At 41.3% G+C, this 15,115-nt stretch overlaps 1 protein-coding gene across 4 annotated transcripts in view; it reads left to right on the forward strand.

Annotated features, from left to right (window-relative positions):
• nfixb (nuclear factor I/Xb) overlaps positions 1–13,778 on the forward strand; it is a 142,258-nt gene extending 128,480 nt beyond the window's left edge. For 3 of the 4 annotated variants that reach the window (XM_062438966.1, XM_062438964.1, XM_062438965.1), the window contains 2 exons: positions 3,002–3,093; positions 7,278–13,778. In XM_062438966.1, coding sequence (XP_062294950.1) covers positions 3,002–3,073 — 72 coding nt within the window. In that variant the 3' untranslated portion in view covers positions 3,074–3,093; positions 7,278–13,778. Of the gene's footprint in view, positions 1–765; positions 914–3,001; positions 3,094–7,277 lie in introns of all 4 variants that reach the window. The other variant, XM_062438963.1, reaches the window with a different exon arrangement.
• The last annotated feature ends 1,337 nt before the right edge of the window (positions 13,779–15,115 follow it).

Genomic DNA, 15,115 nt, shown 5'->3' on the forward strand with positions numbered 1-15,115 from the left:
TTATCCAGACACAATATAGAGAAATACACAGCAAAACACCCCAAAGCCAACCGTGACATAAGTGAACACACTAGACATTTGTTTATTCAGCTGGTCTACAAATCTTTGTTACTGTCTTGTCGATGTCATTTTGCCGTTTGCTGTTTCAGACCCTGACGTTCCCCATCCTCCTCCCTTTTTATTTTTTCTTTTGCTCCACCCAACCCCTCAGAAGTTACAGCCATCAGCACGAGAGTGAATCAGTCACAGCACACTTCAGTCAAGCATACCCGTCCTGTGTTGTACCATCGTGTTTCTGTTTTCATCTCTAGCTGTTACGATTTTAGTTGGAGTTTGGTTGTTTGGTGCTGGTATTGTTGATGGTGTTGTGCTTGTGTAGAAGAGTATTCTCCCATGGTTTTGATTTCTTGCCATCTTCTGGACGAACCCAATCAAATAATTTGCTCACTTCCCTCCTCCACACCTCCTCGACCTACCACGGCCCACCCTTGTGGAACCTCTCACCAGTCTCACCCACTCTTATCAAACCCTGTGGTGATTATTATTTTTCACACCTCCATAAAAGATGCCGTCCACATACATCATCCCTTTGGTTGTTGTTTCCCACCACCTCCTCTCCCTCCTTCCACCATCGCCTCCTCCCCTTCCTCCTTCGTCATGGATTAATTTTTTTGGACCCGGCCTCCCAAGCTACGTCCTCTTTTCATTCCGTGTCTGCGGATTGCCGCATGTCGCCCTCCTTGACCCTATTTGTGTTGTCTGCAGCCTAACGGGAGCGGCCAGAGCAAAATGCCAGGCTCCTTCTTGCTGCCTCCACCTCCCCCAGTGGCCCGCCCAGTGCCCCTCCCTATGCCCGACTCTAAACCCAACAGCACGCCCCCTGACGGCGGACTCTCATCGCCCGCATCACCGTGTAAGTGACCCCGCAGAGACCGTTATCAAAACCAAACCAACCATAAAAAAATCTAACTAAAAAAACACACAAAACAAAACCCAACCCTCTTCAGTGAAAAGACCCCTGCCATTGTTCTTCCTTCGACTCCGTGCCATCATTGTTCCTGTGTACCCAACATCACACCTCCCTTAACCTTTGGAGGACTATGGAAGCTCACGAGAGTAGATCAAGGCCGCCAGAGGTTTGGTGAGAAAGGTCCGTCACAATGAACTTCTGTGGTGCACGTCTGGGTTCCGTAATAGGCCCTCGTCAGTTTGACTGGCTCTACATGTTGAGCCTGTTCTGCGTTCTCTGGTGTGGAAGCTGCATCACCACCCCAGCTCCTTCTAAATACTCCTTTCTTCCCCCTGCTGGACTCATCAGCAAACCTGGTGAAAAACTTCAAACTTTGAGATTCTGATCATTAATTCTTATCTGTTAAGGGCACAAATTTAGGGCAGTTAATTTTTAAGGACTCCAAAACATTCCAATAGAAAGTGGGACATTGGTGGAATAATTTCCGTCATATTTTCCTTTTGCTTGAGCTGATTTTAGCTTCTTGGTGGGGTTTTATTTTGTATGTTTGGTGACTGTTAAGTAGAATAGGGTGTTTATTTAAGATGCAGTGATTTCAGTCCAATCGTGGGGCTTTTGTCTTCCTCACCTGAGATAGGAGGGGCACTGGATGGAGCATTTTTATTTTATTTTTTTATTTTTTAGCTTTCCTTCAAATTTAGTGTTTTCGTTTTACCCCCCAGTCAGTGTCTCAAAGTCTTTTATGTCTTATGTATGTTATCCCAATTCTTAGAAATACATGGATGTATACTGTATATGTCCATGCCATTGACTCTTCAAAGTCTCTTCTGTCTCTCTTCGTCTTATCTTTTCTGTCTCTTTCTCACACAAACAGACTTTCATATGCACAAGTCTGCACACAGCAGCCTGAATCCTCAGAGAGATTCAAATTCTGGAGTCCGTTGGGTACCTCAAACTGCCCTAAATTTGTCAGTGACTTTGATGCCATTGGGTTTTAAATGTCCCTGACTGATCCTCAATGTCAGGATTCTGGTGTGCTCAATCACTTCCAACTGAGTTAATCAACAGGATATTTAATCCTCAGTGCTCTCTCTGGAACATCTAAATTTGCATTCCAGATTTTGGCAAACTTCTTTATGGGGTTTTGATGACCTCAATGATATAAAGTGGTACTTTCTGTCGTACGAAATGCGTGTATCTGAAATTCACAGATCAAGTAGGTTTACTGAACACCATTACATGTTAAAGGAATAGTTTGAAATTTACCTGCTGGGAGGTAGATGGGAAGATCAATGTCTGTATGGCAAATATGAAGCTACCGCCGGCAGTCTTTTAGGTTATTTTAGTGAGCGAAACCCTCCTGGCAGCACCTCTGAAGCTCTTTAATTAACACATTATATCTTGTTTCTTTAATCTGTACAAAAACCAAAGTGCAAAAAACACATGTTGTGGTTTTATAGGCGGTCAGACTATTTCTTGGCCAGGAGCAGTTATTTTCTGGAGTCTCCTTTTTACACTTCGTTTTAGTGCGGATTGAACAAGTAAATTATAACATGTTAGAGAGCATTATAAATACAGATGGATTTTTTTTGGACGGCGCCAGACTAGCTGTTTCCCTTTTATTTTCAGTCTTTATGCTTAGCTAAGCTAACCTGGCTGCTGGCTAGAGCGTCACATTTACAGTACAGATATGAATCTTTTCATCTAACTCTATGATTTAAAATGTACAAATTGTCCTTTTTACACTGTGGGGGCTTTAAAGGTGGTAGTAAGAATATTTTTGTTACCTTGACATAGAGCTAAGTTAGCCCTTTCCTCTGTTTCCAGTCTTTATGCTAAGCTAAGCTAACCTGTTGCTGGCCTTATATTTACTACACACACAGTGTTATCAATCTTCTTAGCTAACTTGCAGTAAAAAAGCAAAAGGTGTTTCCTTAAATATGGAACTATTACTGTAAGATTCAACAGAATAATGCAGTGCTGACTTGGTGCACACTAATGTCTTCTTCTCTTCTTATTCTGTTTCTTTAGCATACTCCACGCCAGGCGCCACAGCTCCCAACAGGTTTGTCGGCATCGGATCACGGGACAACAACTTTCTGAACATCCCGCAGCAGACACAGGTAGGAGTATAGGGATAAGAACATACAGTACTGACAGTTTGTCTCTGCGTGTAAAAAGCGGGGAGGAAACTCGTCTGTTTTGATTGTGATTACTGGTCAAACTCAGGAAACGTATTAACTGTATGGATGCCCGCCAAAATATTTCTTATTCCCTCACTCCCTAAAACCTGCTGCTGAGTTTCCTCCACCTCTCCTCTCACACCATCCCACAGCGCACCATCAATGTGTGCATTTGTACATCTGTATTTTACTGTACGTGTGTGGTTTACCATATGTGCTCAACTGTTTATTTGGCACATATGGAGCCTACCCTTCAGGCAGCAGGCCCTCTCCCTCGCCGCCTTTTTCACTCCCTCTCCTTGCTACCTCTAATCTTCCTCCTTTCTTTTCCGTTCTCTTTCCCCTCTCCCCTACTTCAGTTTCCCTCTCTTTTTTAGCTTTGTCCTCCTCCGCTGTCCTCCCTCCCTCTTATTAATCTTCTCTGTCTCTGCCTTTTACTTTCTCCCTCTTTCACCTTCTCTGTTCCTTCGCTTCACCACTCCGCGCCTCGTTCATATGCCTCCTCCATTACCACCAGTACTTTTCTCATTAGTGTCCAACCACACCCGCCTGGAGCCAGCTCAGCTTTGCTCCTCAACACATGGAAACCATCTGAAACTGCTCTGCTGATCCCTCCCTTGTTTCTCTGCCCTCCGTTCTCTCACTTTTCTCTCCTTTCCATTTCCCCGTTCCTGCTCCTTTCTGCCCCTCCGCTCGTTATACTCCACTCTTTAATCCCCCTCCTCTCTTTCTCGTTGCACTCTTTATTTCCTTTTCTCCACCACTTCTCGCAGAGTCTTACTCATTTTCCTAATGCCTTCTTTGTTACTAATATACTATTACTCTGAATAACCTACTATAACTCTGACTCTTCTTATCATCTCCGGGTGTTATACACATCTTAATGTATATGGACAACCACATTTTACTGCCATAAAAAGTGGTTGTTGAGCATTTCATTCCAAAACCATAAAGGGTTTGATATGTTGTTGTCAGCCTCCACTTATCTGGGAAAGCTTTCCACAAGATTTTGGAACCTGACTGCAGGGATTTACTCCCATTCAGAAACAAGAATATTAGTGAGGTTGACCACTGAGGTTGTGCAATAAGGTCACATTTAGACCAACTTCAGTCCTGTGTGAAATAACGCAACCCTGCTCATTCATTTGGCTGGTTCGGTAATGCAGTGGGGTTGCCAACACAGAGGACTCCACCAAAAAAACACAGGGTAGTCCAGCAACTTTTTCCACAACACCAATCAAAAACGTGTAAGCACAGATATCTGGTAGACTACTTTGTTAGAAGAATGCTGTATTTTTACTATTAACCAATAGTTGTACGTTTTTTGGCTTCTGATAAACCGTCTACTTCATGGATCTTTTATTCAAATTGGTCTTCCCAAATCTGGAAGTTTCACTGGTACCTGAAGTGTTACCCCCACCAAAAAAAACAGTATAAACACAAATAAGTAATAAGAGTATGAGGACATGGCTATCTACATATTTTTCGGCCATGTAGTGTATCTTGGATAAACGTCTGTTTCTGTTTCACACATGCTTTCCTTTATATCCCGCTTTGCTTTTCTTATAAAGCTAATTGATGCTCGATGCTGAGAGAGACATAATGTCTGAAGTATGGTTTTACTTTTCAAAACACACAGCATTAATTGTTTGCACATGCCTCTCAGAAAGTGACACTGAAAGAATAATGATCCACCAAAAAAAAAGATTGATTACTAGACAAAAATCTTGTCAGAAGTGTGTATGCAGTGAATACAGGAAAGGATGGATAGTTCATATTGGTAGTGGTGGGCTCCAGGTGCCCTCTAGTGGCAAAATAAGGATGCTGCAGCCAGTGGAGAGGAGAAACAAGATACTGACGGGGCAGAGAGGAGACGGAAATGGAGGGAACAGAGCGACAGAGTTTCGGCACTTACAGAAGTCACGTCCCGGGCTGTCTCGTTACCCCTGGCAACCAGACATGATGTCATAGCCAGTTGATCTTGAATTTGAGAAGGGGTTGCTCGAGAGGGGGTAAGGGTGGGGGGCCAGGAAAGAAAAGAGGGTGGTCACTGTCTGCTGCCAAGGATTTAGTGGGAGTGTTCACGGGAGATAGATGGATTGTGTGTGTGTGTCGGTGTGTGTGTTAGTAAGAGCATACACAGAAGCAGAGAGAGAGGCAGAGTAACTAAGAAGGGAGAAGTTACAATGCCCAAGGCCTGCTGGGACAGTGCCCAGGGGAGTAGGGTAGCTGAGAAGGGCAGAAGGGGGGTATTCATGCGACCTGTTAGAGTCAAACAAAACAAAAGGCTGCTTCCCTGGAGGCTCAGAGTAGTTTCCAAGGCTTGACTTCTAGAATGTTGGCACATTGGCCCACAGTGCTAGATCATGCAGGCCAAGAAGGGCAGCCAACAACAGCGACGGTGACCCATTTCTGCTCCCTGCTCACGCTGAGCGGGAGAAAGCCAACGTGAAGATGGTGCAAGTGACAGGGAGCGCCAGACTGCTATCCTCCTGCTGCTGCTTGACCATTAGGAGCCACTCAGTGCTCGGCCAAATTCAAGACATACTGTACTTCACTCCAAAAATGGACAGAATTGGTGGCAGTAGCTGGGCTGGTGGCCCAGAGGACTGGTCTGTCACTCACTGTAATTAGAACTGTAGAAACCTCCATGAACATAGTGTACAGAGTCATTTACAGGGACAAAATGACAAAAATACCTTGCACTACAACAGTTTGTGTAGTTGAGATCTGTCATAGTGCTTTTTGAGATGTTGTCTTGTTACTACATTACATCTTTTTACTAGACATGTTGGCAGCGTTGCTCTATAAATGGCAGTGCCAGCCTCTAACTCAGTACACCTCTTTGGTCCAGACTGAAATATCTCAACCCCTAATTACAGGTCATCTACTCATCTTGCAAAGTCTGAAAAAGCACTAAAATCATTTTTCTCAAAATAAGGGCCTTAGAATGTATTAAAAGTTAGATTTCACACACAAAAGTCTTAAATTTGTGTTTTTGTATATGATTGTGGGCTGTCAGGAGATGTTACACACAAGCAGTGTGAACCAAAAGCGGATTGTTTGGACAGTGGATTGTGCTGCAGGAAGCTGTTGAATCCTTTTTTGTGGAGTTCTAATCAGCACCATCAGACCTGTAGCAAATACTATCAATACTGCTAACTTCAGTAGCTTGGAAGCTCATTTTCTCTTTGTGGACACATATCAGTTTTATTAGAAACTGTTTCAAGGTCTAAAAAAGTATTGAATTAGACTTGGGGAACTCTACAGAAACCTTGCTATTATTATCCCCAGAGATTGAATTTTACCGTCTTTTGGAATCTCCTGGCTTATTTAGTGAAATAGCGTTTGGCACCAGTTTTCGTACACATAAATTCATGGTTCTCAGAGGATTAATACCAATAACTATTCCGCACCATCATGGGGTTGACAGTTTTGGTTTGAATAAAATACTTATTGGGTGGATTACCATGACATTTGCTATAGATATTCAGAATTTTCAAAGAGGATACATTCTGACAACCTTGAAGATTGCATACCTCAATTTCAATTTTCCCAATACTTTGGTTTATGACCATATACTTGCAGAATTAACTGTGTTCCCATCTGCTATATTTAATCTTTAGACTAAAGTAAGACGGTAAACGTGGTAAACATTACCTGCAATACATTAGCAAGATAGCATTGTCACAATGAGCCGTTTAGCTTGCTACGGGTGTTCACACTGACCACAAATCGTAAAATATCATGCATCGTAAAATGAATTTGTCTCCTCACATTTTTATGTACATAGGCTTGTGCCTTTGGCTTTTCATCAATGAGCCAAGTACTTGAATCATCTGCTACTGGATTCTGTCCACTCATGTTACCAATGAAAAGTAGCCCTATTGCTAACTCGGGTACATTTACATTTGTTTGAATGTTGATTAATGTACAGTGTCCCTTTTTAAAAAAAAAAACAGTATTTTCTGACACAGTTGGTCATCTTCTATTCATGTTTTTCACTCTTTGTGTATGTACATGTGTGCACTTCTTACTGGTTTTGACTCTAACGTAATCTCACCCCCCCATCCCACCTCTATCCCCACCCACCCCCACCCTTTTTCAAATTTTTTCTTTTCCAGTCTTGGTTCCTCTGACAAGATCTGTGTGCAAACCAGCAACTAGAATTCTTTCTTTACAATCGGAAATAGAAAAACAGAGAAACAACCCGCAGGATGATAATTGTCCTCCAACCGACCCACCGACCGGCCCTTACAGTATGTCTCACCTAACATAAAATATAACCAAGCAACGCAGGAAAATTCAGCAGCATGACGCTTTTAGAGGAACTCTGGACTCATTTACCCAGTCAGAGGGAGGACCCGTTTCGAGCAAGGATGGATAGATGGAAAGATGAACGGATGGACACGAGGATGCAAGGATAGTGGAGGATAAGGGGACAATCGGCAGCAAGCAGCTAGCAGGTATCTCTCCTGAAACCAATGAACCAGCACAACATGGCAGCAACGCAGGAGGAACCTGAGGAGGAAAAAGCGGTCAACTTCTCCTACTTCACAAGGACGCATTGTGCAACGAATGGCTACAAAAATCAACTGTCCAACAAAATCAGGTTTCCACCACACAGATTAAACATTTCAGACCCCCGATGATGAATCCACAGCCTGATCAAAGCAAAGACACAAATTTGGTTTCCAATGAAAGCTGCAGTCCATGCTCCTGTGATGTCTGTCATCACCCAAAACAAAATAAAATTGCCCAATGTTACTCTCCCTCTGAATGAACATTGACTCTATAAAACCCCCTTCACCCTACTACTAACTAGAGAGAGACCATGCCAAAACATATCTTGATTAAGGGTTGCACTACAAGCTGAATCAATTAACACTAATCTTAACGATGTGCACTATTTACCTACAAGGCATGGGAGGTAAACCAGACTTGCCTATTAAGAGTTTTAAAGAGGAGAAACCAAGGTACAAGAAGCCTTCACGTGTCCTCAATCCCCATCGTTCAGTTCGACAAATCATTGGCCTCCGCTCATTCTCACATATCCCCGTGCAACAATCACTTTGTACCGGGAAGTCCAATCAGAACGATCACACAATCTGTGCCATGACCACAGCATGTTTGTACAATTGAAAACACACAGTTGCCCAGTCTCACCATTTAGATTGTAGTATTTATAGGTGGTGGTGTTTGTATTATTATATTTTAATTTTATATGCACATACGGTAAGCCCAGTGAACTCTCTCTACCTATTTGATTAGATATCTAAACCTACAACCCACACACACATACTGAAAATCAGTATGCGCACATCATTTATGACAGTTTCCACGACTATAGACAGCAGCTATTGGTTCCCCCTTTGCCCTCTTGTAATGTAGATGAATGATTTTGTTATCTCTTGTGTGTTCTCTTATTTGAATTTATTCCTTTTGGATTTGTACTATTTTATAATTGTTTTGTATTTGAATGACAGCACCTTATAGAGAAACACAGTAAGAAGTGGGACGTTGAAGCAGGGTGGTTAGCTGACCCGTGATCAAATAGTACTTGCAAAAACTTAAATGTTTGACATTTTGGGAAATAAGCACTTTCACTTTCTTACAAAGAATTAGACGAGAAGATTGATACCACTGTCTTGTGTGTATGCTAAATATAAAGCCACTGCTAGCAGCTGCTTAGCTTAGCTTAGCTTAGCATAAAGACTAGAAGCAGAGGACACAGCTAGCCTGGCTCTGTCTTAAGGTAACAAAATGCGCCTGTTAGCACCTCTAAAACTCATAAATGTTACATTTCATGTGTTTAATATGTACAAAAGTTAAAATGTAGAGATGACAATTTGCAATTTTACTTGAGGTGGAGACCAGGCAACTAGTCCCGGCCAAGAAATATTCTGGCACATAACCAAAAACTGCGAATTGTCATTTTTACAGTTTTTTTGTATGAATTAAACAATATAACATGTTTTATTAGTGGGTTTTAGAGGTGCTAGCAGGCATATTGTGTTACATTTGCACAGAGCCATGCTAGCTGCTTCCCCTGTTCCCAGTTTCTATGCTAAGCTAAGCTAACCAACTACTTATAGTATATTCATATTTACATACAGGCATGAGAGTGGTAACAATCTTCTCATCTAACTCTTGACAAGAAAGTTGAATGAGCATATTTACCAGAACTGTCATACCTTTCCATTAACATGGTTTGTTCTCAGTGCCAGATAAACATATTTGCCGCATATCGTACTGTAGGGCGACACAATACAAGGTTTTGACAATCACAGGAACCTTTTTTTTCCCCTGGGAACTCGGCTGCTGAACCATACTGGTCAAGAAAAATCTACTTATTTGACCCAGGCACGGCTGGTGGCTAGCGGTGGTGATATGATTGATAATGATGACTGATAGAAAAAAAGCAGAACAATGGAGGGAAAGGTTGCTGAAGATGGGACCCAGAGTAAAAGAGAGAGTTGCTCTTCTTTCTGTCTCCCTAAAGTTTACCCTGTTGTTTACACTCCCAGACGGGCCGCTGCTCCAAGAGCAGAGGGAGCCACACTGCGGAGCAAAATGAATATGTGACATATCTGGCTGTTTCGGAGAGAGGGAACGAGGGCCTCTAGGCTAGCAGTAGGAGGATCACCCATGTGCCCACTTAGTTTTTTTTTTTTTGTTCTTGTAATTAGGGGTGCACAGGATCAGGTAAAGGATATTGGTTGCTATGGTAATCCACCTCCCACCGACACACACACACCAGCACTCCCCCCACCCCCCCTAGCTATTGTGAATCGATGAGCCCTTAATGATCAAAACTGCACTAAAACAATCATGCCAGCCAACCTTGTGAGTTTTCTTTTTTTAGTTGAGAACAACATTAGATTCGACCACCACTTGTAGAGCACAGATCGCCACTTCTTAAACACACCGACTTATGAAGACCACTCACGATTAACGCAAACACACACCGCCCTGCCCGACTGAATTCAAAGGGAAGTCTTAAACGTAGACAATCTGAGGAGGCCTTTTATGCTTTTAATCGTTTTATATCACAAGCCCATACGTATATTCAGACTGACTCACTTATTTCCTGATAAACATGAAAAGTTCAATTTCAAAACCACCCATCCAACCTCACAAAATAACTGGACTGCCTGGCCATGTTCTTCACTGCAGGGAAACAACATAGTTGGCCAAACGACTGGCGACCATCTCATCAGCTTCGTAGAGAGAACTAGCTCTGCTGACTTAACGATGGCTAAGGTGATTTCTTTTCTAATCTATGGAAGTGCCTCTGTATTCCCATTATGCAATTTGTCAAACATGAATTCAGGTTCTTTTTCTCACATATAAGCTATAGTGAATGGTGAAAAAAAAAATCTATGTCAGGAGAGGAAAAAACGGCGACAGCTCACTAGATAATCGCAAGCATCTTTATATATAATACACATATATATTTATAGATATATACATTTTTTTTATTTGCAAGATAAGCTCTGTGGCAGTCTAGTTATTTTTTGAAGCATGGCGAACATCGCACATCTCGAAAACAGCTGATTTGAGCTTAAAAGTACCAGTCTCTAAAACCCACACTTGCATTAAACGACATGAAAGAAAAAAGAAAATCCATGGCAAACGCAACAATAGATTCAACCACAGTGACGATAACGTAGTCAAGGATCTAAAAAAAAAAATTTAAAAAAAGAACAGATTAGGTGTTGTTTTTTTCTTTCTTGTTTTGATGGGAAGTATTGTTCTTGAACCTAAATGATGTATGTTGATTGAGCCATGTGCAATGCCTTGGTAGAGGAATTGTGTTTGTTTGTTAGCGATTGTTTGAGGGTGTTGCGAGAAAAGAGGGAAAACCCTCTGAGGTTTTTTTTTTTGTCTGTTTTTCAAGTCCACATGCTCTGGGACTCTAAATATAAGGGCAGAGAGAAAAAAATCCCAGTCTTTGTAAGTAAGTTTGGGGAAATTGTTATTAATTTCCTTTTTTGTTTATTCATTTTTTTCTTTTATCACTTTTTTAAGAAAAAACGTCATTTCTAGTGATTTGTTTTCAACATGTGGGAGGGCTGAAGGAACAATTTTGCAACTCAAAATATATATCACTATAAAAACTGGTGCTTTCTAAAGAATAAAGTACATTCAATCTCTATTATACATAAATAATAATAAACAAAATTAAGTGTTATCATAAAAGCAAATTTTAGGAAAACATGCATTATTCTATTTCTCTTTTTTGTATTTACCGAGGGGGGAGGGGTTCATTGTATGAAAAGGTTGTTGTGACAAAAGGCATTTTTCCCCACCAACCTTAACACCACACACTTGTATCCAACACAAGTGACCCTAACATGGGACAAAGACAAGATCTTCCCCAATTTGGGAGATGCACAAGTACGGATTCCCAATTTTAAGAAAAAGAAAAGAAAAGAAAAAAAGATAATTTGTCTTGTCTGGCTAGTTTTTCTATTTGGTGTAAACGTCTATCTGGTTGATCGAAAGAGAGAACCAGCTCAGAGTGGTGCTGTCATCAATTCACTAACTAAATGAACCCCACCCCCCCATACACACACACACACACACACACATAAACACACACACACTTCCCCTCTTTCCCCCCTTCCGAATCCCCATCTCCCACTGTAAATGATTATAAATATTTGTTTGGTGATGTAGTGTTATAGACTCAGAGCATCTTAAAGGTTGTCCCTAAAAAGTGCCTTTTGTTCACAGATTCCATCTTGTACTCCTGAGTGCCCATCTCAAAAGAAAAAAAAGTCCCCTCCTTCATACTTCTATATCCACTTCTTTCTCTTCCTCTTCTTCGAGCTTTTTAAAGCAGTATACATAGTACTAAAGGAAATTGGTGTGATTTAGTTCCTATTTTTATTGTTGAATAATTAAGAAAAGCAGAAAAAAAAGCCCAAAAAAAAAGACGCTTCTCTTCCTCTGTATCTTGTCTTCTGTCTATCTTGGACACTGGAGTAGTCTGTAGCCGCGTAACCTTCTCCTTCTCCTTCTTCTCCTTCTCCACCACCCCCTTCTCCTCCCTCCTTCCCTCCTTCCCACCCACCCCCACCCCCACCTTTCTCCTTTTTTCCCTTTCTCTGAACGGCGGGGTTTTAAAAAACAAAAAAACGAAAAAAACGAAGAAAAAAAAGAATACTCAAAGATTTTTTTGTCTGAGCAGAATGCAGTTAGCTCACATGTTATTCTTGTCTGTATGCTTCACATTGTATTACCATACCCATCTTCTTCAGCTTCTCCATTCAACAGCTAATGTAAGTGAACAAGTTACACCACCGGGCTCTGGGCTGCGCTGAGGACGGGGGCTGTCAGAGCAGAGGGGTAATTGAAATAGCAAAACAACCCCTACCCTCTCCCCTGTTTCTCACACACACACACCTTACCCCCCTCCTCCTCCTCCCTCCTGGGAGCAGCAGAGGACAAATCAATCCTTCACAGTGGTGGAGAGGTTACAGCACTATCGTGGTGAGGGTGACGACCAGTAGGACTGCTAGTATAGGCAGGTTTGTTTGTAATCCTTGTTTCTATCTATTTATTTTTTTATAATTGAATTTGGATTTGCTTATTGATATCTCTTTTTTTTTTTTGTCATTTTTACTGAGTATCTTAGGCAGCATTAAGGCGCTGCATTGAGACCGTCAATTATGCACCTTTCTAGTGGTTGAATGAGACCAGCTATTTAAAAAAAAAAAAGAAAAAAAACTGAAATGACTCGAAGCACCTTATTAAGCGGACTGGTTCCACAGCGGGGAGACTTTAAAAAAGGCTCAGATTTAGCACAATCATGAGAAATGTTACACATTGATTCACCGCCATTCTAAAATCAAGTTGACCAAAGTGGTATGGCTCCAAAAAAAGCTACTTTGGTGACTTATAGAAGAAAAAAAAAAAGAAAAAAAAAGCACCTTCAAATTCCACCAGCAAAAAACTAACGAGTGCAGGTTTGAATGACAGATTTGTGCCCTGCAACAAAAAAAAATTAAAGATAATTTAGCGTATATGCAACTTTTTATTTTTTTTTCTTCATCAAGCAAATGAAGCCAGCAGCAGTATTATCAATCAAGCCTTGACAAATGAAAGCGCCACAGATGAGAAGCCATATCAGAGATGAACAGGTTGCACGGAGCAGAGAGAGCGAGAGAGAGAGAGAGAGTGTGTGTGCGTGTGTGTGCATGCGTGTGTGTGTTGTTAAGGGAGGGTGTCAACAGATTAATGCACCTGCACCGTTCAAGAGAGCGAGAGAGCCCAGTCTGGCCCTGTGGCCTGGCCGTCCGCCGTTTTTATGTTCCTTTGGCTTTGTTTGTTTTTAACACGTTTTGTAGGACGTCGGGCCGTGTTTAGTGACGTGTAGACTGAGCCCCCCTGGCCGGCCGAACCCCTCACCTTTGACCTGTAACCCCTCCCATCACCAGTGCTCCTCCTCCTCCTCTTCTTCCTCCTCCCCCTCGCATCAGCCTCCCATCCTCAGACACACCTCCCAGAGCCCATGGTGAAATGCATGTGTTAATTACAGTTTCTTTTCCATAATAATAATAAAAAACAGTTTGAAAAGAGCAACACTTGATTGAATAAAAGGATGTTCTTGACTGTAACCTGCCTGTGTCGACTCTCATTGGTAGTTTAGTGGTGGACTAGCAGATGTCTGTCTTGTTTGTTCAGTGTCCTCCTCTCCACCACCACTTCAAAGGTGTCTGGTTTGCAGCCAATTACAGAGCAGGTCTTCTTAATCAGTTTATTAAGTGTGTTGGTGTCACCGGCTCCAGTGCTGCTGCTGCTGCTGCTGCTCCCCCAGCAGACTACAGAGAAGTACAGTTTACTGGCTGGAACAGTAGTGGTAGAAGATTTCCAACATCTTGCTGCACAAAAGTGCTTAATCTGCAAAAAAAATTGACCACTGTGAATGGAGATAATTAATGAGGCAGGAAAGAAGAAAAAACAGAGACCTTGCCATAGAAATTAGTATTTATTTTGGGGGGATTTCATCCAATATTTACTTTTTTGTGAAATATTGGATAACTTTTACCTCCTAATAATATGAAATCAGGTTTTAGAGGGGAAATGCCTGTTCATTGGAACTGCTAACAACTCATACTGTACACATCTTAATTGTGATAAAAGGCCCCAGGTCCCTTTTTAATGTAACCTCTTAATATGAGAAGTAAGTACAGATGTCAAGTAGATGTAGTGAGTAAATATTGCAATATTTTCCTCAAAAATGTAGTGGAGTGAAAGTAAAGTAAAGAGAAGTACCTTTCCAACTACCTTGTGAATACAGTAGGATGAATCCCTGGATTGGCTGTTATCCATAATGTATGTATGATTACTGTATATAAGGAAAGTTATGAATATCAGGAACCTGGATCTGAGTCTGGCCCATTTCTAGAACTCAGTAGTGTGTTTACAACAGTAAAATACAAATAAATAACTATTAAAACTATTTTCAACCAGTTATTTGCAGGCATTTCCTGTTTATCAGATTTTTTTTTAGCAGGCAATGTCCAAACTCATAGATACTGTTTTAATAAATATGCAGTAAGAAAGTAGAAAGTGTGCTAAACTGTGATATTAGGCTCTTTTTTAAAAAAAAAGTAGTAGCTGTATTCTAAGGTAGAAAATATACCTTTAAAGGTGCACTTCTGGATATTTCTACATGCACAATGAGTCAAAGTTCTATGTATAATGTGATTAATCATCTCTCCCGATGACAAATCCCCAGAAAATGTTGACTCAATCCAGTTCACTTCCCCTCAGCTCAACAGAGCATTTCCGCTTCTTTCAGCACTTTGTTTTTGTTTTACTTCCTGTAACGTTACTGTTTAGGTTCAGTCTCCCTGTTCTCATTCACGTATTTTGAAGACGCAGCATGCAATTATTCTCAGTGAGAAAGCCCTGATAAATGCTACATGTCCAATACCAAATGTTAGATTAA

This window comes from Scomber scombrus, chromosome 18, assembly GCF_963691925.1.
Source record: "Scomber scombrus chromosome 18, fScoSco1.1, whole genome shotgun sequence".
In the NCBI taxonomy this organism is placed as follows: Eukaryota; Metazoa; Chordata; class Actinopteri; order Scombriformes; family Scombridae; genus Scomber; species Scomber scombrus.